Raw genomic sequence first — 25,533 nt, forward strand, 5'->3', positions numbered from 1 at the left:
GCCGCACCATAGGTATCTGTGTGCCCCCAATTGGACAAATGATGAACTACACTGCAGTTTAAAAAACTCTTGGTATGTTCACTGTGGTCATGGTGCAACAGTTACTGAGAGGTTTGCCTCAGATTTATGCTTCTTTTCAAATGTGAGTGTTATTGACACAAACCAAAGCATTCAGGCAGTGTCAGCCTTGTATAGAGAGATTCATGCTATAAAATGACACTGTGGCTCTGAAGTGAAAATCTAAATGACTTCAGCAATTTTTCAAGCACTTTTTTTAATCATTGCAGAAAGACAACTGTTTCAAGTTACAAATAAAAAAAAAAGAAAAAGAAAAAGTAACGTTTTCCCCCCATGAAATGAACACACACCCACACACACATGAAATAATTTACGTTTTATCACACATTGTTAAATAAATAATATTTATACAAATATGTAATTTTTTAAAATTTTACTCAGACAGCTGATTTAGCACGCTGTGCTTCTCCCAATGCAGAATTGCACATACAGTACTGCCCTGCTCCTCAGGGTATACAGGTTATGGAGTAGTTCAGCATGTGGAAGCATGACAGGTGTGACTGGCAAAGGCATTGCACTGCCCTCAAAGCAACAATACACAGGCATCATCTTAAGGCCATTATAAATGGTTTAGCCTGTGTGCGTTTGTATAACCTGCACGATCCTCCTCTTCCTCAGTAACCTGCTTGCAAACCTGCTGCCCATGCTACATCAAAAAGAAGCCGGTGTATTGATGCTTTGAGAGTACAGAAAGAAGGCGATGTTAATGATACATTCCCATCTTGTTTTTGTGATAGTAAGTCAAAGAACTGATATTGTCTATCTAAATATTTTTCTTCCCACTCCCACATTCTTGCTGTTTTTTTTTTTACTACTATCATGCGGACATGATCTACAGTCTGTGCCCTGTTGTAACAAGTAATAAGCACCAATAAAAACTTTCCAATTTAAACTCCTACTATAGTCTCTGTTGTGTGACACTACACAAAATCTACATTAGTTCAAATAAAATCATGAAGTTGGTTGCATATTAGTAACATTGTACCACTTCGTCGCCTTTTGCATCCTTCCTCCCTAGAGTTTTAAAAATAATATGGCATGGTGTGAAAGTCATCTGTAATATAATATTTCAAACAGTGTTTTCAGGTGGTCCTTCAGTGAAGCTGATGCAGCTCTCTGTTTTGCTAACACTTCTTTAAACAGCTAATGAGTTAATGAGTAGTCAGTGAGCAATGAGTTATGCCTACCACAGTTGGCCCCTTATCTCTTAAAATCTACTCTAATACTTTTTAATAATCATTCAGCTTTGGCAAAAATGTTACTTTTTGTTTGTTCTTCCAGTGCTGTTTCAGACAGAAATCCAGAAAAAAACCTCTCAGACCACCACCGGCCAGAGAAATGCTGGAAATGCTGAGGATCGCCAGTTGTTTATGAGGTGTAGCCGGGGAAAATAGTTGCCACTGTACACTTCAACATCTGTAAATTCAAACAAAGAAGCTCTAAGAATTTTATGGCTTCTGTGCACTTACAACTTTGGGGATTTTCAGAGGTATGAATGAAGAAGAAAGTTGCGAAGAAAGGCAAAAAGAAGAGTTACCAGCGTTAGTAAATGTCACAGAGAGGAACATTTTCTCTTTCAGAGTTCTGAATAATCCACTCAATAGCATCCCAACCCTACAGATTCACAGAGAGAAAGAAAGAAAGGTTAAAAACAAGACCAAGGCCCAGAGACTGGCCAGTAAACATCCTGGTGGGGTTGTAAACCACTGACTGTGCTTCTGCCAGAGTGGTAAAGAAACTAGCAGAGAAAGCAGAGGCCCACTTAGAAGACATGCAAAGACTGTATTATTTGAATCTGCATTCATCATCAAATCAGGGTGCAAAAGACAAATAAAAAGAGAAACATATTATGTGTTACCTTCCTGGCGTTAGCTGACATACTCCTGGCCATCATGGCTTCCAGGTAGCTGCCCAGACTGACTCCTTTCACTGTAATGATGGCTTCCTGGGTCAGGACAGTCCTGAGCAGAGAGAGCACAGGCGATGGCAGAGACATCGTTAAACAGAAAAACATTACCGTAACATCTTGTTTCTGCAAAAAAAATAGTGTCACGTTGATTCTGGCTCCTATCTCTTAGCCCTTTAAAAATGGACTGATGGTATTCATTCTAAACACATGCAAATAAAATAAAAGTTAGACTACTTACACCTCAGGATTTTCTGGGTGTGGTCTATAAAGAAGCCTCTCATCCACAGATATGAGGTTAGTTAGAGTGATCTGGAAAATAAAAGGGTAGATGGTGACAAAGTCTGTGCCACACTTTGTTTAAAAGCATTTATCAAGCTGCAAGCCTCCATATTAACTTACATTTGTTGAGCACAACTCCATCTTTTTCTCCTCTGGATCAACTATGGAATGTTCCTTCACATAGGTCTGTGTCTGGTTGGTTCCCAGTATCTACAAACAGAAATATACAGCACAGACACACTAAATCACACCAGCAATCAAACCTGTACTGGCAACAGCCTAATTACTACAAACACTTCATTCACCTGAAGTGTTTGTAGTCACTTCAGGTGAATGAATTGTTGTGCTGTCATTCCTTTGAAACACAGAACCCCTGCAAGACATTGAGAACCATTTCATATATCTGTATCTGCTGATGACTGACCGCTCTGACGATAGCCGGTAGGCCCCACTCTGTGCTGAGGAGTCTGTGGCTGTGAAGCCGGCCCTCTGTGTCCAGACTGCGGTCCAACACGTCCACCCCGATCACATTAGGGTTCATGGGGTTGGGGTACTTCCTCATAGCAGCCTTGATCACCGTCTCCCAAGGGTAACTGCACACAGACCAGTACAAGATAACGTTTAAATGTGGTTACAACAGCAGCCATCAAAAATCTTCCATTGTTGGTTTCTGAAAGACACACTCTGGCTTGGACAGGTGTGGTTAGTGATCATCCATGAAACATCATCAGTGGCACGCCTCCTGGTGTCAAGCCCATATAAAGACTTACCATCATGACTATAGAGCAGACTGACTGGAGATATGGAGCCATGAGCTTCACCGTTTAAAGCACCGGGTTACATTAAGTTAAAGACAAGGACATGCCGGCTCAGTGTGCTGACCAACCTGAAAACATGCTCCGTGCTCCAAATCTTCATTTTATATGTCAGTCTGTTGACCTTATCGCGGAACAAAACGCCCTTTTCACCGCACCATTATAATGAGGAACTAGCTCCAGTAATGGGAGAATGAGGCCTGTGATGACAGAAGCTCACGAACATCAATGCAGTGAGTCCAGGGAACACATCCCAGCTTTTCTCCGCATATCAGCTTCGCGTAAAAACTGCGCAAAACACCCTGCGATCCCCGCGTCACGGCGACGACAGGCAGATGGCCTGTAATGGATGAATTCAAGTAAATCGTCCCGCTAGGACACAAAAGAAGCCGGTGCAACTGCGGAGGCAAGTAGCGTCAAGTCACATAGTGAGATACAGGAGTCAGGTCGCACATTTCAGAATAAAATCCTCGCTCGAGTGTCCTGATCAGTCGACGACACTGGTTTTACCGACATCACGTAGAGTATGTGGACGATCTCATGGAGATATACAGTTCATAAACGTTAATTAGCATTAATCTTTTTATTAGTGTCAGAATTTTTCTATATGAATGTACTCGTAATGAACAGCGCCCTAAACTACAATCATATCTCTTAATTTGTATCATTAATGGCGTTTATACAACTCTTTAATGCACTATGATGCAACACTTTCAATGAGTGTATTCCAATGAGATTTCTGCGAAGGGTACCGGTCTTCCTGTCTGACTCTGCTTGTGTCCGGCTGACTTGACTAAAGCTGGTGAAGCGCTTGTTGCTGCATCCGTCTCAATTTGTGCGCATGTGCAAAGCATCCTTCCCTCATCCACCGACAAGTGGCAGCAAAGGAGCGGGGTTGAGTCAAGTTGCACGAAGGAGATCGTAAACCTAACCGGAAATAAAGGGTAAGTCCTTTCCAATAAAAACCCAAAGTGCGCTATTAAAAAGGAGAAAAGAAAGAAAAATAGAAAAACAACAAACCAAATCATATAGACAATAATAATAATATTATATAATGATTATTATTATTATTAATAATGACAATAATAATGACAATGACAATAATAATAATAATAATAATACGCTACGTCGAGATGAACGCAATCAACTTTTGGAGATTTACTTACCTGGATGATTGAGAATGCATCAAGACGAAACTATTATTATTATTATTATTATTATTATTATTATTATTATTATTATTATTATTATTATCATCATATAATATTATTATAATAATATAAGATCATTGGGGTGGGGGGCAATCAGTTGGGAACAAAATCTTATTATTTTTGAAATATAACCGGAAGTACAACATAATAACTGTTTGGATTTACGCTCGTGTTGTTGGTATTCATAGAAGCAGACGCGCAGTGGAGGCTAGTATGGTCCCTTAACGAGAATTTCGTGCCATTGCCGTTCATTCAGCGGCCCGTCTGTTTCACTCCAAATAACGAAACAATTCATCAGGTCACATAAAAGTCTATCAGGAGATTGGAGGTCGGATTAACGCGCATCGCGTGACCTTGCACTGAATGTAAAAATAGTGGGATTTTCTTTTAAAGCACCGACACGGTAAGGAAACGAGCATCCTCATCCGCGCGGAGGTGAAGGCGAGACAAATGTCGCTATTGTGGCCTACTGTGCGATGCATGCAGACGTTGAGTGTCAGATCATGTGTTTTGTGGAAAGCGTTATTTTAATGGCGCATAGATACAATCAGCTGTGAGTTTTTGAGAGATCAGGCTGACAATAAGACTGCTCGTGCAGCCCATGGTTGAAGGCCGGGATTGCATGCCGCAGAAAGCAAACCCGTGACACAGAGTGGGCTTTTTAAAACGCATGCAATAAAGCTTTTATCGCAATAAAAGCTTTTAGAGATATGCGTATTAAATACGAATCTTAACTTCCATATAAATTGCAATTATTGTCTTATTCTCTGATCGGTTTTTGTGTAGAGCGCGTGCAGGAATATGGCAGATGCTGCAGCATCGCTTGATCCGCTCCGGGCCGGAGAGAGAAAGGGGAGGAGAGGGAGGTGGGGGGTGGTGCACCTTTTTAGGAGCGTTAAATCACACCCTGCGTCTGAATGTGCAATCCACAGTCAAGAGTATTTCATCCTGGCTCTCTTTACAGGAGATGAGGCATTTCATTGTAAAAGTATGTAAGGCATCTTCTCGTTCGAAGAGTCACCAGGTTGGCTGTTGGTCGTGTTCAAACCAAAAATCTGCTGACACATGCGCTCTACCAGCCTGTGTTCCCAGCTTTTGTGCGCAATGAAGCCTATTGCCCAACTACCAAGGCCTCATGGAGCACCAAACTCCTATCATATAACTGACCTCCCGTTGGCCTATTGATCTATTTATTTGATTACTTTTCTGAGGAGTGGTGTTAAAATAAAATTATTGCCATTATTAAGATGTCTTTTCCCTGTTATTGCTCTGCTACATAATGACACCACTCAACCTCAGTGAATTTAGCTCTGTTTATTAAATGGTTGTCTGTTTTATTTCAGGTTAACTACCCCAGCCATGGAGATCATCACACATTTAATCAACGACACCATAGAGTTCTACAAATGGACCCTCACTATTGCAGGTAATACCTTCAAAACATCCGGCATGCCTGAGAGCATCTGTGTGAGATATTTTAAGATCAGAGAAGTTGTATTTATCAGTGAGTAAATGCACATTCACTTGCCCGTGTGTCCAGCCTTAGATATTATGTATCACTCTGCAGGGTTCTTGCTGCTGTGAGTCATTATAGAGGGAGTTAGTATAAGAATAGTGCATCACTGGCAATTTGTTAACAAATTACTCAATACTTTAGGACATATAGTAGCTATATATGAACTGCAATATACCGCAGTATGTATTTATGTTGCTACACCCAGTAACAGGCCCTGTACCCTTTGTCAACCCAGGATATACTTGGATGCTCTCTCAAAGTATCACCATCAAACTGACCACTGGGCATCCACCTGCAGGATATTATCTGTTATCTGCACTACTACTCAGCATGAGCACTCCTCTTAAAATAAACTGAACCCACGCTGCATCAGTGCAATGCAAATATTACGAATATTTATGTAACTCTATGAAAACATGTTTCTGTCAGACAAGCGTGTGGAGAAATGGCCCCTGATGGACAACCCCCTACCCACGCTCGCCATCAGCACCTCCTACCTCCTCTTTCTCTGGCTTGGGCCCAAATACATGAAGAACAGAGAGCCCTTCCAGCTCCGCAAAACCCTTATTGTCTACAACTTCAGCATGGTCTTCCTCAACTTCTTCATCTTTAAAGAGGTAGATTGTCACATTGTTTTGATTGTTACTTGCACGCGTCCAATAACTGCAGTCAGTGAATTAAATCTGATATCCTCTTATTCCAGCGTTAACTGTGCTCCCGAGTTGATACGTTACAGCAGCCGTTTTGTCCTCTGGGTTTAGACTAACCTAATTACAGTGTACTCATGCTCTTGTCTGCACTCCATCTCTTCTTTTCTCTGCCATTATCACTGTATGCTTGATAGCAGTGACTCAATGGACACTCTTGTTTTTTCAGCTGTTTATGGCAACGCGAGCAGCCAGATACAGTTACATTTGTCAATCGGTGGATTATTCAGATGATCCCAATGAAGTCAGGGTGAGTGTTCAGAGCGTGCACACACACACACTTGCATAGATAAACTCTGAATATAGTAGTGGGACTTCAGCTGTTTATGTAACTTACTATCTTAAGACTTTTGTGGCTACAATAATTAGTTTCCTTGGAACCAGATCCCTACCTGTTAATAATTCTCCACTGTACCCATGGTTCAGAAAATTACAGTCAGCCTGCCAGGGACACGTCACTCAGAGAGCTTTTAGAAACACGAGCGGCGTCCATACATTTAGAGCATGGGCCTGTTATCAGAAAAAAGTACAAGCCGGAGTTGAATGGTGTTCAGTTTCACCTTCCTTCCTGTTGCTCCATGACGTAGTTTGAAACAGAAACCACAAGTGAGTCAGTCTCGGGTCGAGGTTAAGATTTCCAAAATCAGAGTTCACCCACATGTAGCTCTTGATCATATATGTTCATATGTTAACAGTCTTTTTCTTCTCCTTCTTTATTTCTGTGGGAGTCAGGTGGCAGGAGCTCTGTGGTGGTATTTCATCTCCAAGGGCATTGAGTATCTGGACACTGTGTTTTTCATCTTGAGGAAAAAATTTAACCAGGTCACCTTCCTGCACGTCTACCATCATTGCTCCATGTTCACGCTCTGGTGGATTGGCATCAAGTGGGTGGCAGGAGGACAGTGTGAGTAGCTCACAACACAGCAGACATCAGCTATATGCTGAATTTATCAGCATTGCTGTTGATAAAGCCTTCACCGGCTCTGTAGTTTTGTGGTTTATACTGGGTGAGGCTGGGAAGAGACACAAATCCCTTGGTGGGTGCTTCAGGAAGCTAAACCAAACATGTGGAGCTACTTGTCTATAAACCTTTTATTCACTACTGGTAAATGTATTCATTATTGTTGTTTGTTGAGCTTATTTTTTTTATAATATGCATCTGCATATTAACAGCCATGCTAGCAACTCTGTAAAGGTATACCACAGGCAGAAGAGCACTTTGAGCTAAGTGCTAATGCCAACAAGGCAACATGTTGAGAGTAATAGCATTTAATCGCTGAAGTTTACTATTGGGTACAATGTTTATCATGTTCACAGTATGTATTTAGCATGATAACACGCTATCACTTGCTAATTAGTAAACACAGGTGCAGCTGTATGTATATTTGCAAGTAGATGATTGTGACTGAGAGTAAACTGAGTCTGAACACTGATGAGGAAGCTAGATGACAAATTTCACTGAAACCCACAAGCATAGTATCGTCATATGTAGCTTGGACAGTTTAATCTGGATTCATGGGGCCCCTGGACCTACACTTGTTTGTATCTCCCACCCCCTCAACTATTGTCTTTTTATTGGATACAGACAGCAGGAGTTCAAAGCAACTCAGTTTAAGATTTTCTTTTAACTATAGTAAGCAGAACAAAATTAAAAACTTATTGTTTCTTCTACTGCAGCATTCTTTGGTGCACATATGAATGCCATGATCCATGTCCTGATGTACCTGTATTACGGTCTTGCCTCCTGTGGACCTAAGATCCAAAAGTACCTGTGGTGGAAGAAGTATCTGACAATTATCCAGATGGTAGGTTGATTTCCAGGGTAGTTGATATCCAATGAAATATATTGACTGTAGGGATCATTTGACTGAAAATCATTCTTCTTGCTATGAAAGAACAGTGAAAACACAATATGGTGCAAAAGCACAACTCTTATTCTCTCTTTGGGGCTCAGGTTCAGTTCCATGTCACCATCGGTCACACGGCCTTGTCTCTCTATGTCAACTGCGATTTCCCCCACTGGATGCACTACTCCCTCATCTGCTACGCCATCACCTTCATCGTCCTGTTTGGCAACTTCTACTATCAAACCTACCGCCGCCAGCAACCTGCACGTCGCGACGTGTCCTCTTCCTCCAAAGCCGGCAAGGCTGTTTCTAATGGCACCCTCAACGGCCTCAGCAAAGCTGCCAACGGAGCAATGCTGATGGGGAGCAAAGAGGAGAAACCCCAGGAGAACTCTGGGAGGAGAAAGAGGAAAGGACGAGCTAAAAGAGATTAAAGGAGGGTGAGTCAAAGAGGTTCAGGTGAGGTAGGACCTTGCTTGGTTTCTAGGCTGATCGTGCTAAAACATGAAAGACTTAATTTGAGGAAGATTTAGATAAGTGGATGATCAGGTGGGATGAGTTTATTTAAGCCATGATCTGAGTTGTATATAAAATACGAGGCAGGCATTTTTTGTTAAGAGAGGACCATTCTGTTACTAAAAGGTGATCGCTGGTCATACACCGGATGACCATTATCACAACACCAAATACAACAGTTTCTGGTGTCAGACAGAGCTTTGTATTCCTTCTCTTTATTGTGGCGCTGAGTAGACCTGCTTCCATGAGTGACTTTTAGCTAGTTAAAATCGAAGCCTGAAAAGTGAGAAAGTTGCATTTAATGCATCTGAGCTGGTAAAAAGCAATTAGAAACTGCTATACTGAGACAGGAATACACATGATAGCAGAAATGTCTATTTATATTTGAGTGTATTCTTATTTTTTGTTGCTTACCTGTACAGATACAAAGCTGACGATAACGTACACTATCGTGTCAGTTTTGTCCTCATATTATTTACACGTTGTTGACGTTGCACAGGTGAGACTTTGAGTTTACAGCACCTGTGTGCTGCAAACTGACACTCCTACAGTTAGCCACTTAGATGAAGCTGTCTTATTTACACTAATTCATTTATGGGATATAAATGCTCACTTTTGAGCTGTCATCCATTAACGCACAAGTATACATATATATACATATATATATGTATATATATGTATATATGTATGTATATGTAAAGGAGAAGAAGAAATCCATATGCAGAGATACATAGGGGTACATAGAAATAGGAGTAAATGAATTGTCAACCCTGATTGGATGATGCTGTTCCACTGCTGCTTTTAAGATGAAAAGATTAGCTTCAGCTCACATGGGGGTGACAAATTATTATTTCTATTTACAACCATAACCAATTTTGCATATCCTTACCTGTATGTAATGTGATGAAATGTAATAAATGTTATTCAGATAGATGATGAATCTGATGACTATCTCAGTGTTCCCCCACCACCACCCCACCCCCGTCAGCGAAGCTGGCTGCGTTGTGTCTTTGCTGATGTTTACTTGTCTTTTTATATTCTGTCCTCTCAGAAGTTGTCGTTCGTCTTAGACCCTGGTGAAGATGTAATGTGCTGACGACATGGTGGCATTCTGGCTTCCCTTTTGTACTTGTAGAGAATTCAGAGCTAGCTTACAGCTGCTACCTTTTTTTAAAGAAACAAAACATCACGTTAACTAAACCTGCCTTCAGCGCTGTTTTCTTTGAGAAAAACTCCTTTACGTATTCAGTCAACTTTTCAGATTGAATTCATGCCTGGAGCAGGCTTGAATGTAAATTTATCAGAAACAAGATTTGGATTAGAAAAGATAAAAGATAATGATTTCTACATAAAAAGACTTGGTGTGCATCTATTAGAACTATGTATGCATTACCACTGTCTGTAGTATATGGAGCATAAATGATCAGCCTGATATATATGAACAACTCCTGGCTTATTTCATCTTTCAGCTAATGTGTTTCAATGTCATTTTATTTATTGGTTATTTATTGTTATGTAAATACTGTTTTCCACCTTGCTAAGAGTAATTGTCTATGTATTTGTCTTCTTTTTGTGTTGTACATATTATATTGTGATATTTTGGACACTGCTCATTTGGGAATGTTCCTGCCTTTTCTGCTTGGGCGTTTTATAAGTCAACATTGCTTCTGTTTTTAATTTCTTCCTTTTTTCTTTTTAATATCTTATCTTTGAACTCTCTTCAGATTAAACTAAACTGAATGCCTGTACAAATGCTGACTTGGTTTAATTGTCTCCTTCATGGTGCAGTTTGTCTTTAACAAAGATATTTTCATTCAGCACACACCAGAATCTTCATTAGGTACACCTGTACAACTGCTTGTTAATGCAAATATCTAATCAACCAATCACATGGCAGCAAATCAATGCATACATGGGAAAGGTCAAATTGAGCATCACAATGTGGAAAAAAGGTGATTTAAATTACCTTGAATATGGCGTGGTTGCTGGGGCCAGACAGATTTGTATTTAATATTTGCTGATCTGCTGGGATTTTCCTCACACAACCATCTATGTGGTTTCCAAAGAATGGTCTTAAAAAGAAAAGATATTTTGTGAGCTGCATTTCTTTGGGTGAAAATGCCTTGTTGACAGTTATTTATGAGATACAGAAGTGCATTTACCCAGCAGATCGAACCTTAAATCCCTTAATTTTAAATTCTTCTTAACATTTTTAACACTTTCTATATGTTCATGTAAAGTTGGGTAACAGTCATTAAGGGTAAATGTTGCTACAATGTTTTCTGAATATGACAATAAACTTGAACTGAACCTTGGCGCAGATGGGCTACAGCAGCAGTAGAATATACTGGATGCCACTCCTTTCAGCTAAAAAGAAGGAAATTGAAGCTACAATTCACACTGGTGCCAAAATTAGTCAACAGAATTCTGGAGAAAGGTTGCCTCGTATGATGAGCCTTGATTTCTGCTGCATTCAGATTGTAGGGTCAGAATTTGGCATGAACAACATAAAAGTATGGATCCATCCTAACTTGTTTCAGCGGTCTAGGCTGGTGGGGGATGATGTAAAGGTGTTGGTTGTTTTGCACCCTGTATTGCCAGCTGAGTACCCATTGAATTCCACAGCTTAATTACATATTGGTGCTGACTGTGTCCATCCCTTTGTGACTGCAGATTATCGATCTAATGATGGCTGTTTCCAGCAGGATAACGCACCATGTCACAAAGCTCATGTCATCTCAGACTGGTTTCCTGATCATGAAGGTGTGTTTGCGGCTTCCACAGTCACCATATAACAGGGCACCTCTGGGAAATAGTGAAACAGGAAACAGAGATCATGGATCTGCAGCAAAATCTCAGATGAATGTTTCTCTGTTGAATCTGTACCATGGAGATTAAAGCAGTTCTGAAGGCAAAGGCTGGTCGAACATAATACTGACAAGGCCTGAAAAATGTGTTTGAATCAAGTTTGTGTTTTTACCCTTAATGTGGATTTCCAGGTTTAAAAAACAATGGGGGAGATTGGTCAGATTAAAATGAGCATCAAATATTAAATTGTGTGCTCACTACACTGACCACGTTTTTAAATGGAAATAACTTGTCATAAACATAATGTACTGCCTGGTTTCATGATATGAAGAGAATAGACCTAAGTTTTCAATAGATATGTGAATCAAATGATCCCAGTTCTCAGCATACTGTTTGGGTTCTTCATCAAAAACCATCAGATGGTGGGAATATGGAAGGAGGGCATAATGGACTGGAGAGAACAGGTTTGATTTGTTTGATCCATGGCAGACATTGTGACCCTCGGAGTATTTGCTCGTGCTAGTCCAACTGGGAGGCGAGGGTTCAGCTCACAGTGTTAGTCTGCAGAGTCCATTTCTTGGCTGGATTATTCTGTCAAGGCCAATAGACTGGTAGACTCAGGTGCAGACTTGGAAGATCTCAGATCAGTGCGGGTTGTTTTGTTGTTGTTTTTTTTTAACAGTGAAGAAACTATCTACAACAATCACAAATATGCAAACAGCAAATTATGTTCCGGGGGGAGGGTCCAAACATCCGCCATGCACAATTTTCTCATGCTCAATTCAGGCTCACCACACCAGGGGAGGGAATCCAGGAACCTGTGCAAGAGGAACAGAGAAACAAAAGTTAGTGATGGCTGTCTGATACCGATGCGCTGATATTTCACCACTAGATGTCGCTGAAACGAAGCTTTGAATGAACGATCCTATTTTCAATACAGTTGATGAAGTGGTTCGGTACTGGTTCATTGATTTATTTGCACATCAATATCAAAATGCACAAAGGAAGAAGCAGAGCAAAAACAGGAGCCAGGGTTACAACTAACTGTTTAGTTCAATGATCTAGCAGAGGCTGAGCCTCAGCCTTTAAGTAGGGTCCTCCATTATCAGGGGCAGGTGAGTGATTAGAGCAGAGTGTTCAGTCAGAGACGTGAACCGCGAAGTCCCGCCCACAAACAGACACAAACAAATGAGCACAGAGAGGAGAGATAGAAAAAACAAGGGGGAAACAGATAAAAGATAGAACCTGGAGCAGAAGCCAGGAGGACTGAGGGACCATGACAATTTGGAAAGTTAAGGTTATTTTTATTACCTTAATCTGTAAAACAGCCTTTAGCTCAGAGTTGGAAAGTAAGCATATTTACAAAAGTGCTGAACTTAAGTATTTTTCTGCTTTATATTTTCATTCCACCACAATGAGACAGAAAGGTTGCACCTTACTAACAATGATTTGAACCAAACATATCAAATTTGGATTTGTCACTTGATAAGACTGATTGACACTGATTTTTAGTCCATTTCTTGTATAATTTGCCATACATTAGCCTTTTATCCCTGTTCCCCTTCCTTAAAAAAAAAAAAAGAGAAAAAAAAAGTTTTTTTTAATAGTTTTTCTGTTTTCACAAATAGTATATAATTACATAACATAATAAAGTGTACAATTCAGAACCAAAAATAAAAACAAAACAAAAACAAAAACAAACAAACAAACAGACTGATAACTAAGCACAAAACACCAGCTTAGGTCCATCTAAAAAAAATAAATAAAGAGAGAATACAATACAGTACAATACCTGTGGTCCCAGTAGTACGTTGCAGTTTAAACACTCAAGAGAATCCTTGTAACATAATATTAGAGATGTCAGGTTCCACATAATTCAAGTATGGTTCCCACACCTTAAAGAATTGGTCTGTTTTTGAGTGCAGTACACATGTAAGATATTCCAATGGCACTAGATCCAACACTACTCTTTGCCAATCTTTAATAGTTGGTGCTTTTTTATTAATCCATTGGAGTAGTATATTCTTCCTTGCTGCATAGGTGAGAACACAATACAAGCTCCTATTATTCTTGGATATTAACCGCCGGCTGGGGAGGCCCAGTATGAGAGACAGAGGGTCCATCTCCAATTCACAACCAAAAATCTTCTCCATTTCAGATAACACATTAGACCAAAATTTTTGCAATTTCAAACATGACCAGAAGCTGTGAGTTAGGGTACCAATTTCTGTCTTGCATTTGAGGCACATGGGTGAAAGTGTAAGATTATACTGATGTCTGCGAAATATGGATATATGCACTCTGTGTATGATTTTCAACTGTTTTGCTTTGGTAAGATTACAAACTGAGATTGATTTGGCGTAACTCCAGACATCTTTCCACTCCTCATCATCGATTGCTATACCTAACTCCCTTTCCTATGTGCCTTTAAGCCTCTGTGACATCACTGAAGGTACAGAATATAAAGCCTTATAAAATATCTTCACAGGTACCTCTTTATCTGTTAAAAATAATAATTTTTCAACAGGAGAGACTTCATCACTCTCACTAAAGTTAGTACTATGCAAGATATAATGCCTCATCTGTAAGTAACAGAAAAAGTCATGTTTGGGGAGAGAATATTTCTCAACCATTTGGTCAAACGGCATAACTACATCGTCGGAGAATAAGTCCCTCAGTCTGTAAATTCCTTTGTTCTTCCATTCCTTAAAACCTATATCGAACATCCCCAGTTGAAAGTCAAGATTATTCACAATAGGGGTAAACACAGATGTTAACTTCAACCTTCCCTCAATTCGACATACTGACTGCCAGGCCTTAAGTGTATTAAGTGTGACTGGATTATCACAGCTCAATCTAATATCTTTAAAGTTCTTAAAGAACAGTAAGTCCCTTAATGGATACTTTGAAAGAGAGGTTTCAATCCCCAATCAGATAGAGTGTAAATTATTTGTGACCCAGTCATGAATATAGCTCATGTGAGTACTCAATTGATATGTTCTAATATTTGGTAAATCTAAACCCCCTACTGAACCTGGGAGCTGCAGTGTAGCCATCTTAAGTTTTGGTCTGCGTTTACTCCATGTAAAAGAGCTTAGCCAGCCATTCAGATCCTTCATCACCCTATTTGAAAATATAGCTGGAATCATTTGTACAGGATATAACAGTCGAGGCAAAATATTCATCTTAATCAAAGCTATACGTCCTAGCCAGGAAAAGGGTAGGGAATTCCATCTCTCCAAATCCTGCTTTACCTTCTCGAACAGAGGGACAAAATTTGCTTTATACATTTGTTTAAATTTTGGAGTTATAAATATCCCTAAGTATACAAAACCTGTGGGGGACCATTTGAAGGGGAAAGAAAACAGTCCAGTTGGCAATGAATTAAGGCTCCCAATTGGCATAGCCTCTGACTTAGTCAAATTTACATTAAAACCAGAAAATTGGCTAAATGAATCAATAATGTTAAGTAAAGCTGGTATTGATGTCTCTGGATCAGAAATAAATATTAAAACATCATCTGCATATAAACTGATCTTATGCTCATAATCGATTTGCAAGCCCCGTACATCAGGTGCCATCCTTATAGCCTCGGCTAACGGTTCGATGGCAATAGCAAACAAAAGAGGTGACAGTGGGCAGCCTTACCTCGTTCCTCTATACAATGAGAAACTATCTAATTTCAGTCCATTAGACAACATGGATGCCTGAGGATTATCATACAAAATTTTTACCCACTTAATGAAATTATCACCAAGACTGAATTTATTTAAAGTGTAAAATAAGTAAGTCCATTCTATCCGGTCAAAAGCTTTTTCAGCATCCAGAGAAAGCACCAAACTGCCCACGTTCCTTTGCTGAGCAGCCTGAATTAAATTGAGAAGGCGCCTGACATTATTACGAGAATTACGGCCTTTTATAAAGCCTGTTTGATCTTCTTTAATAATTACAGGCAGGAGAATTTCGAGTCGAGTAGCTAATATTTTAGAAAGTATCTTCCGGTCCACATTTAGAAGAGCTATCGGTCTATAAGAGGAACAAGACTCTGCACACTTCCCCTTCTTCAAAATAAGAGAAATATTAGCTTCCCTTAGAGTCTGAGGTAATCTATTATGCAAGAACGAATAATTAAACATATTAAGTAATGGGTCTATTAACAGCTCACGAAATTCTTTATAAAATTCACTACAAAAACCATCAGGTCCTGGGGCTTTTCCGTTCTTCAAAGTTTTTTATAGCGTTTAGTAAGTTCTCCTTCCTTAAGAATTGCTTCTGGACACCCATCCTTCCACTGATACCATTTCAGATGAGGCTTCAGCGGACAAAGTCAGATTCATCGCTCATGTCCTGCATCAGGTCTACTGACACGACTTTCGGATATCATTCACTTGCTCTAAATATTTTACTTTTTAATTAATTTTTAGGTCTGCAACTTATTTGCTCTCCATTTGCTTCTTCTGGTTTATTACACTACACACGCTTTCAGATGATAGCTTTTTGGGAATCGCTTTAGTACTGAAAAAGCACAATTTTATGTCTATCATCTGGCATTTTTTTTGTAGTTTCAACTACTGAGTTGTGACCAAATTACATGGTCTTGTGACAGCCTGCTAGTAAAAAAGTACCTCAAAATACAAATTAAAACTGGTTGAATGAACCTGAATAATTAGGTCAGCGTTAAATGGCTTAAGAAACAAACAAAAACTATCCCCCTGAAAATGGTCAGGTACAAAGACTGCAGTCAAAACGAGTCAAAAAGCAACCAATGTCCAAAGAAAAACTCCTTCAAAAAGCCTGGAGAACTATTGCTCAAGACCACTTCATGGAAGCAAAATGTAAAGAAATGAGAGGTGGCTCAAGACTTTTGCACAGTGCTTAGCATGGTCTATTACCATATTAAATAGCGTATACTGTCATAGTGTTAGCTTCCCACCACATATCGTTTAAATAAACTATTTCCAGACATAAATCTCAGCTTTCAGTATTAATCAAGCAGTATTGATATTACCTTCACCAACAGGACATTGTGTATATGCAGCTAAGCAGTAGCCTATAGCTGGGCGGTTTCATTAGATGAAATCACATCTGCTATGTTTTAGATATTGCAAATCTAAAATGCATCAAACTATTAAGATAATAAAAGAAAAAAAAGAAAACCTTTAACTCATGCCAAATTTTCCTTCCAGTTAATGAGTTCAGACAATGGTTTCCATAACAACTGTATACAGCAGCTGTCAGACACCCCCTACCCATTCATCTTCTCAAAGCCCTCCCAGCCCCATCCCCATTATTCCCCCATTCCCCTCCTCTTGCTTTAATTTCTCCATGAATCAGCTGGGGTCTATGTGAGAAAGAGCACTGATGCAATAAACAGTTAAAGTGGGTTTTCATGCTTATATGTGTATGTGGGTGGTTGGCTTACTGAGTGAAAGTTTTGTGTGTATGTGCATGTTGTTGTGTAAGAGGCTTAGAAACGTGTTTCTATGAGTATGCAATCCCCCTGCAGAGTTTATGAGTGGGAGGCCTCCACTAGCAGAGGGGTAGGCCTATCACATGGACTACGTTTGTATTATTCCTCAACCCAGCGCAATAATTTCACAACTCAGTAACATAACACCATAACCTCATCAGCAGCCTTTTGCTTGGATAATGACAGAATGTCGTTATAACACTTTCAGTCTTAACTTCTTAACTCTTAACTTAACTTTCTGTCTTAACAATCTGTTCTGGTGGACAAATGCATCTCCATAGCATAAAGCACTAAGAAATCTCTGAGTTCAACTTTTCAATAATAGGCAGTGAAATTTAATTACAAGTAGATAAATACTCTTTATTTATTCATTATTATCTGAATATTTATTATAAATAAATTATAAGGAGCATTATACTGAGGCTTTTTAATGGATTCATAAACGTCTTATATGCCAGATTTCTAGACTATTCATGTCGGTTAAGATTTTATGTCTTTATTTTAACTTTAATCAGTGTAATTTTATTCATGTGCAATTTTTTCAGGATGTCAATCCTGAAACGTTGCACAAGTAACGGCCCGATATACATTACAGCAACTTTAGCATGTGACTGGATTTACACAGAGGTGCCTACTTCACTAAATTCCCCTGTGGATTTCACAGCAAAGTAACAATTTTCCTCGCTGTCACAAGCTCAGTCACCTTTCTCACTCACTATGTATTAATAGACCTCTCTGCATTGAATCATATCTGTTATTAACCTCTGTCTCTCTTCCACAGCATGTCTTTATCCTGTCTTCCTTCTCTCACCCCAACCGGTCGCAGCAGAAGGCCGCCCCTCCCCCGCCTGGTTCTGCCGGAGGTTTCTTCCTGTTAAAAGGGAGTTTTTCCTTCCCACTGTCGCCAAAGTGCTTGCTCATAGGGGGTCATATGATTGTTGGGTTTTTCTCTGTATCTATGAAGCGCCTTGAGGCGACTTTTGTTGTGATTTGGCGCTATATAAATAAAATTGAATTGAATTGATATCTGGAGCACAACAACTGAGGCTGGAGGCAGGCATTTTTGTTCCTCACAGGGGAAACTCATTACACACACTGACTTCAATAAGCACTCAACTGCCTACCTTTCAGGGAAAAAAAGGAGTTTTCTTTTTGTCTAAAAAATTTTTTTTTCGTGTGACATGTGACTATTTTAAGAATGGCTATTAATAAATAATAAAGCAATTCAACAATCAATTTAAGGCAAAATAAAATCCAGCAAGTTTAAAGCTTGTGTGCATGCCAATACTTTCATATGCTATCAGCATTTTACTATGGTGTTAAGACTAATTTAGCAATACTACAGTATAATATTTGGAAAGGATGATTAGAAATGACAACTTCATGCTGCAGATAATTTCTGATAATATCGAACAGTGACATTGGCCCGGTTTTCTGTCTATGCTGATGTTACTGTGATGATTCGGGATAAAGGGTTTTGGTATTAATAGAGGAAGTGAGAATTAAAGAGAGGCTTGAGTGTGTGAGTTCAATGAGGGTGTTATTTTTAGATGGATGCTCATCTCTCTCCTCTTACCACCTGGTAAGTTCCGCTGCTGGTGCTCATACCAGTGAATGTGATGGGAATGAGATTTGGTACCCAAGAATATAGACTTGTAAGTTGGCATTTCTTCTGACAGGACTTTGAGACTTTCAGCTCACAAAGCATTTCTTTCCCATCCACAGCTGCATTTCAGTGTAGTTTAGTCTTCCTTTGGGAATTAATCTGTGAGTCAATGAGTAAGTAATGTGTAACTATTGTAGAGATCATATTGTATTGTATAATGCTTGTACTGTACAGTACTGTGCAAAAGTCTTGAGAGGCCCATCTCTCTTTATATTTTGCTTCCAAACAGCCAGACTTTCTTGTAATCTCTTAAGATGATCTTGAGCAGTAGTTTTGCAGGTTTCTGAAAGTCTTTCAAAGTTTTTCTTTGGATTCAGTGTAGTTCTTGTTTGTGGTCGTTTTCAGAGGAATGTTTTTTGTTCGTTGTTAAGCCACTTAGCAATTATTTACTTGGATGAAAATAAATAATTGTTATAAATACACAGTATGCTAAATATAAACTACTTAAACAGAGATATGCTACCAAACTGCAAATCTGCATGTAACCAGGAGACAGGACACACTTTTACGCCAGTTATCACCTTCCTTTGTTTCACAAGGCACAGTTAGAAACCTTGACTGTCACATAAGTGCCTTGATGACGCAGACATCTGTCACTTTAATTCAAGTAAATAATTGAATATACCAGAGGAAAGAAAGAGGGTAGAAGTGGGGGAAGGGTGTGACTGTGTGACAATGCAAAACGGACTGCAAGCCCCCAAACATCTGTCATCCTATCCTGTCCCAAAGTGGTGGATTTGCCCTGCTAGACAGCATTTTGTCTGGTGATTAAACTGTGATTACAACACAGAACCTTCTCTGTCTGTTTTTTTAAACAGATATACTGTTGCAAAAGCCTGAAGTGACAGAGGCAAATGGATTGTTCAGACGTAGGAGGCCAAGATCTGTGGTTTGTGAAGCCTAGAAAACCCATGCCATAAAACCTTCAGAGCATAGCAAATCCCCACTTTTCAATCCAAGTCAATCCCTGGCTCTTCCTGCATACTTGTTATTTCACTCACTGTGGGGTGATGCAAACAACTATTCACCACTTTAGCTGTGTATCTTGGAACCATCATGCAACACTTCAGATATATATGTGCTTTCTCTTATCATCTATAAGAGATCTACTGATGCGTGGCCAAGAAGGAAAACTTCAAATAACTGGTCAGATGAGTCTGGCCTTCATGGTCTGAGCCACTAATAACATAATCAAATTGAAGTTGCCTTGAGTTCAGCCTGTTCCCAAACAGAATAAATTACCCTCAGTATATATTTTCCCTGGGACTAACACACTAACCTGCTTTTAACCCATTTCCATTTTCTCACAACAAACATCCAGAGAAATTTGCTGGGAGAAATGGACAGCACACAGATTTCTCTGTGCAATTTCTCATTTACTCCCCCGAAAGCAGTACATGAAGGCTGCCTCTATTCTCTCCAAGCACTAACTAGTCTGACTCCTGGGAGTGGAAGAATTTTGTGCATCAACTTCGGTTTGGGAAAAAGAAAACAGCTGCCAAGAAGACGTCATATGGGAACTACCAATGTAATTAATGTTTTAAACACCACAGAGCTAAGAGCTCATATGTATTTCGCTTAAAAGCCACAGAGGGAAGTGTGACTTCTAATGTATAACCAAAAGTCTAATAAGCAAACAATGTTACACATTTGAATTAGAATATTTGCTTATTTTATGGAATGTTGTTTTTAAGTGTCTGTACAGTATCTTACTGTATATGCAAATATACATCATGCTGCATAACAAAATATATATATAAATGATGGGTAAATGATGCTTATATGCTTTTAAAATAGAAGACAATCATACGCCCTGCATGTGCAGACAGTCTAAAAAAAATTAATGATTCAATACCAGGTTAATATAATGCTGCGAGAACCTGTGTCCAATCACAATTCAGAGCGAGGCATCGAAAGCAGGACAGACTGAGGCTCCTGCCTTCTTCCAATGAGAGGAGCCCAGCTTCGTTTCCGTGCAGTTCGGCCCCTCCCTGCGATGATGTAATGTGATGAATATTGAAACAGGTTGCTCGGTGGTCGGGAGGCGCTCGAGTCAGCATCTCTTCTGCATCCCCATCATCACTACCCTTTAGCATCCGACAAAAAGAAGAAGAAGAAGAAAAAAATTCCCAGAAAAGGTAAGAGATGGATTTGAAAGTGCATAATTTCCACGTGGCGATACCTTTTTTCTTTGAGTACTCAGGCGTGTTTTAGATGAATGTGGGCAACAATAACCTGTATGAAGGGCAAATGTCTGACTGTATTCCACATTATGTTCTCAGGCAGGCCTCCAAGGTGGGATGATTTACACTTGCTGCTGCTGTTTGTTTGTAGAAGACACATCAGGCAATACATGAGCACGTATGAGCAGTTTTTTCCCCTCAGTTTGGACTGATTTAGTATTCTTTGGTTTTTCGGCGCTAAATAAGAGACTGTGAGGCAGCCAGTCGATTGCTGGTCCATTTAAAACTGAAGCAACAAAGAGAGAAAAAAAGCATGAATAATGCCAGCTGTGTAATAGCTTAAAAAGGGCGTTTTTCTTTTATTGCCTCTGACACTTTTGTCGCTCATCTTCCATTCAAGTAATGAGTCAGCGGGCATGTTGGAAACGAAGAGTAAGATGATGGCTGACAGGAAACAGCTATCTCCGGATGAGTGTGAGAGTGGTTCTTAGTGATCCATCACCAGGCTGGATCGCCCTTTGTTTCTTTCAGGGCGCTCGGGGATCAGATCAGGGGCCACTCTGAACCGGCTGTTTGTCAACTGAGCAAGTAGCGCTGCTTAATTGGCTGGCTGCTGTCTAAGGTTTAATAGCCAATGACAATAGGTTACATTAACCTCGCAATCTCTCTCTTTTTCTCTCTCGCCCACTTCCCACCCGTTGGGTGCGTGTGATGTAAATGTGGATTGTCTTATTACCCGGCCGAGCTGCAGCTGATCTCAAACACATCTCATCTAACAGGGTCTGTATGACTGACTGCTTAATCAGTGGTGCTCACAACACAACTACTGCCAGCTTTCCTCTGGCAATGGTGTAACCTAATTAGCCTTGCCTATACACGGTGATCCGTGGTGCCTCCCGGTGAATCTCTGCCAGTTCCCCCCAAATTTTATATATTTTTTCCCGCGGGCTTTACTCCAAGAGGCAAATTATTTGATCGACCTGTAGAGCGTCGTTCTTCAGCCTACATCCTCTCTATTTTTTATGTCTAAAAAGTCAATTGTCCCCCAGGTACAAGGATACTGGTAAAGGGGATGGATGTTGTTGATGATGAGCTGATCCTCTGACACCATGATGAACCCATCATCTGCCGAGTCGCCGCGGCAGCCAGACAATAGCAGCCGGAAGCAGCAGCAGCAGCGATCGTCGTCTCCGGCTGGGCTAAAAGACGCTGCTTCTAAAACTACGCAGAAGGGCAGCAACCCGTCAAAGCCCATCACATCAAAACAGGGTGGAGGAGGAGGAGGGGGAGGAAGAAGTAGCCGAGGTCATTCTCCAGTCTCCACGGGCAGGGAGCGGCAGGCCGGAAGCGCTCCTGCCACCAGAGGCGCGGCTGCTGTCCAGCCTGCTGGTGCTGAAAATCCGACGCAGAGCAGGCCCGCGGCGGCGGCAGACAGAGGAGCCGTCCAACCAGCAGAAGACGCTTCCTTGTCCTCCAGAGCTGATCAGAACCGCGTTGTCTCCGACCAACCCTGCGCATCCAAATCCCCCAAACTGAGGAGCAAAAATCCGAGGGGAGGGGAGGCAACTAGCAACAAAAAGAGCTCGAAAGGCACAGTGGGCTGCGGACCCGGCTTCTGGAAGGAGGGATGCTTGCAGTCCGAGCTAATACAGTTTCACTTGAATAAGAGTTTAGGAAAGAAAGGGACAAAGATGCAGGCGAAATCAGCATCTCCGCCGGGCTCTGAGCCCGAGCTGTCCCCCGAGCGCGACAGTTCGCAGGTGGCTGCACAGCCAGACCAGAAACTACATGAAGAGCTGGAGAGACTGGAGGATGAAAACGAGGATTTGAAGGTAATGCAATTCTACGCCAGGGTTTAAATTTTCTTAAATAACAGGCCATGGTTTTTCTATTCTTCTTCTTTTTTCTTTTGGCGTGTTCAACAGTCGCACTTGTTGTATTTGCACGCTTACTGCATGATCACCGCTGCTGTAGTGCTGCTGAAAACTACATATTTATGGAAGTATCAAATTTACCGAACAGATGCTGGATTCGATTATTTCATCACGCATTTCATTTCCACGTTTTATTAGAATGAAATCGAGGAGATGCGGGCAGAGATGGATGAGATGCGGGATACCTTCTATGAAGAAGACGCATGCCAACTGCAGGACATGCGCAGAGAGCTGGAGAGAGCCAACAAGAACTGTCGGATTCTCCAGTACAGACTAAAGAAGGCTGAGAGAAAGAGGCTCAGGATCACAGAAAGTGGCCAAGTGGATGGCGAGCTGCTTAGAAGTCTGGAGCAAGACCTGAAAGTGAGTCTTTGGATGTCCCATCATCCTCATCATCATCATCTAAATTAACGATCAAAACAATGACTGGACCTCCCTCCTCTTTTTAATTTCCTATATGCTTTTTTTCTTTATTCTGTCTTGACTCCTCTCCCAGGTGGCAAAGGATGTGTCTGTGCGCTTGCACCATGAGCTGGAAAATGTGGAGGAGAAGAGGACAAAGACAGAGGAGGAGAATGAGAAGCTTAGGCAGCAGCTGATAGAGGTGGAGGTCACCAAACAGGCCCTGCAAAATGAAATGGAGAAGGCCAAAGAGGTGAGAGGCTGAAGCCAGTGTGTCTTCATTTGTTTGACTATCTGTGACAGTTACACAATGCAAATTGTTACCCGAACCAAAAGTTAGACTATAAGATGCCATTTGAATATCACTGGAGAAAATGTGAAGGTGAGGTTGAAGAACAGGGTTCAAGAGCAGATCAGGCAGTAATTCTTAATATACTTTCAGAGTTTTTCCACAGTTTTCCAATGCTCCAGATTAAAATGAGCTAAAATGTAAGTAAAATAATCCCAAAACAAAAACAGAAAAACCTGCTTTGGGTACTCTGGGTTTATAGCAATATAACAGCCAGGTTCGTTGTCAGTGCAGCAGCTCTACTACCCTGCAGTAAAATTACATATTTAGGACAAAATGTCTTTCTTATGATGTGATGTGTAAGAAATATTTATATTCACAAACCAGTTGTTTTTGGGTGTTTTTCTTCAAGGCTCTAAAATAACAACTGCACAGACAGCAGCGTGCTTTGAATTTGAATATCTTACCAGAAACATTCTGGAGGGCGAGTTTAAGCAGTCCTCTTTTTCCATTAGTGAGTGTTCAGTGTTCCATAAATCTGGATGATATCACTGCCCTCAGTAAGAAAACGCCAAGCTGCCGCTGATGGTGATGTAACCACTGTTTCCCCGCAGCTCTCACTCAAAAGAAAAGGCAGTAAGGACGGGCAGAAAGCAGACAGAAAGACTCCACAGACCCCAACAGAGGTGAGTCAGCAATTTATAAGATTATAAAGGTATAACCTTTGGCTGATATGTTTAATAAAGAGGTTATTTTTCCTGTGTAAATCTCCAAATGAAAAATAAATGTGATAGACTGGCTGGATAGTCATATTTCATAGTGAGTAAAAGTAACATGGAGTAACATCAAACCTGGATCTTGGGTGTAAATTTTTAAGCAGGCTACCAAAGTCATGAGAACACCAGAGAAGCTATATTGCTACTGTATTGTCTCTGGTTTGTCTATGAGACTAAAATACAGAGAACTTAAAGAATGGGCAAAAGACTTAAGACGTACTTTATTTATCTCAAAAGTTGGTAAGTTACTGAATGAAATAAATGTTCCATCTGTTCACAGGAAGAAAATGAAGATCTGAAATGCCAGCTAGCTTTCATCAAAGAGGAAGCCATCTTGATGAGGAAAAAGATGGCAAAGATCGACAAAGAGAAGGACCGACTTGAGCAGGAGCTCCAGAAGTATCGGTCCTTTTATGGGGATGTGGACAGCCCTCTGCCTAAAGGTGAGGCTGGAGGGCCTCCCACCACTCGTGAATCTGAGCTGAAGCTCCGTTTACGCCTTGTGGAGGAGGAAGCAAACATCTTGGGGCGAAAGATTGTGGAGCTCGAGGTGGAGAACAGAGGGCTGAAGGCTGAGCTGGATGACATGAGGGAGGACAGGTACTTGGCACTCATTCATCAGAATCCTGATGAGTCAACCGGCAGCTTAGTGGAATGACATGATAGCTGTTATGAAAAGAAAAACTGGGGACTGGGGAACATTAAATATGTAAATTCTGACAAAGATAGTTATTGAAATTATTTCAAGTTTGAATATGCAGAAGCTGGAAGAGTAAAAGCACCCGACGTCCTCATTAACACTGCTCGTCTGCTCTTTACCCCCTAGTCTGGCAGCAGCTGGAGTGGATGGCTCTAGCAGTGGAGGTCAACAGAGCAGAGAGCAGGGTGAGGCTCTCTCAGAGCTCAGGCAGCAGCTTCAGCTGGTGGAAGATGAGGCCGAACTTCTCCGCAGGAATCTAGCAGATGTGGAAGAAGAGAACAAAAAGGTAAAAAAAAATATATACAGTGGGGCAAAAAAGTATTTAGTCAGCCACCGATTGTGCAAGTTCCACCACCTAAAATGATGACAGAGGTCAGTAATTTGCACCAGAGGTACACTTCAACTGTGAGAGACAGAATGTGAAAAA

The 25,533-nt window shown here is 40.6% G+C and overlaps 3 protein-coding genes across 5 annotated transcripts in view; 2 read left to right on the top strand and 1 right to left on the bottom strand.

Annotated features, from left to right (window-relative positions):
• Positions 1-416: 416 nt before the first annotated feature.
• On the bottom strand, positions 417-3,496 carry prelid3a (PRELI domain containing 3A). Of its 2 annotated transcripts, XM_005743172.1 has the most exons (7): positions 3,153-3,496; positions 2,691-2,859; positions 2,387-2,476; positions 2,226-2,296; positions 1,937-2,039; positions 1,616-1,692; positions 417-1,494 (listed from the first exon to the last, which is right to left on the bottom strand). In XM_005743172.1, exons 1-6 carry the CDS (start codon positions 3,182-3,184, stop codon positions 1,621-1,623), a joined length of 537 nt encoding a protein of 178 aa, XP_005743229.1. In that variant the 5' UTR covers positions 3,185-3,496; the 3' UTR covers positions 417-1,494; positions 1,616-1,620. The 2 variants fall into 2 exon arrangements, with proteins under 2 accessions (XP_005743229.1, XP_005743230.1); XM_005743173.1 differs by lacking the exon at positions 1,616-1,692.
• Positions 3,497-4,462: 966 nt separating this feature from the next.
• Positions 4,463-10,624, top strand: elovl4a (ELOVL fatty acid elongase 4a). The gene is made up of 7 exons (XM_005743174.1): positions 4,463-4,695; positions 5,636-5,718; positions 6,238-6,425; positions 6,685-6,765; positions 7,248-7,419; positions 8,193-8,320; positions 8,470-10,624. The coding sequence occupies exons 2-7, from the start codon at positions 5,652-5,654 to the stop codon at positions 8,794-8,796; spliced, it is 963 nt and encodes a 320-aa protein (XP_005743231.1). The 5' UTR covers positions 4,463-4,695; positions 5,636-5,651; the 3' UTR covers positions 8,797-10,624.
• A 10,214-nt stretch (positions 10,625-20,838) lies between these two features.
• Positions 20,839-25,533, top strand: part of LOC102211608 (protein SOGA3-like) — a 22,388-nt gene continuing 17,693 nt past the window's right edge. For both annotated transcript variants that reach the window (XM_005743178.1, XM_005743180.1), the window contains exons 1-7: positions 20,839-20,960; positions 22,055-22,837; positions 23,078-23,302; positions 23,436-23,594; positions 24,245-24,316; positions 24,687-25,006; positions 25,233-25,392. In XM_005743178.1, coding sequence (XP_005743235.1) covers positions 22,115-22,837; positions 23,078-23,302; positions 23,436-23,594; positions 24,245-24,316; positions 24,687-25,006; positions 25,233-25,392 — 1,659 coding nt within the window. In that variant the 5' untranslated portion in view covers positions 20,839-20,960; positions 22,055-22,114. The remainder of the gene's footprint in view (positions 20,961-22,054; positions 22,838-23,077; positions 23,303-23,435; positions 23,595-24,244; positions 24,317-24,686; positions 25,007-25,232; positions 25,393-25,533) is intronic.

The sequence above is a fragment of the Pundamilia nyererei genome, unplaced genomic scaffold, assembly GCF_000239375.1.
Source record: "Pundamilia nyererei isolate P.nyererei 1_Seehausen unplaced genomic scaffold, PunNye1.0 scaffold00128, whole genome shotgun sequence".
In the NCBI taxonomy this organism is placed as follows: domain Eukaryota; kingdom Metazoa; phylum Chordata; class Actinopteri; order Cichliformes; family Cichlidae; genus Pundamilia; species Pundamilia nyererei.

Excerpts from the sequence above, each read along its gene's own strand:
- elovl4a (XM_005743174.1), top strand. The coding sequence starts at position 5,652 with ATGGAGATCATCACACATTTAATCAACGACACCATAGAGTTCTACAAA. Across the intron at positions 5,719-6,237 it reads ATGGACCCTCACTATTGCAG|ACAAGCGTGTGGAGAAATGG; the intron begins GTAATACCTTCA and ends TGTTTCTGTCAG. Across the intron at positions 6,766-7,247 it reads ATGATCCCAATGAAGTCAGG|GTGGCAGGAGCTCTGTGGTG; the intron begins GTGAGTGTTCAG and ends TGTGGGAGTCAG.
- prelid3a (XM_005743172.1), bottom strand. The coding sequence starts at position 3,184 with ATGAAGATTTGGAGCACGGAGCATGTTTTCAG. Across the intron at positions 2,477-2,690 it reads TACCGGCTATCGTCAGAGCG|ATACTGGGAACCAACCAGAC; the intron begins GTCAGTCATCAG and ends TTCTGTTTGTAG. Across the intron at positions 2,297-2,386 it reads TGGAGTTGTGCTCAACAAAT|ATCACTCTAACTAACCTCAT; the intron begins GTAAGTTAATAT and ends TTTATTTTCCAG.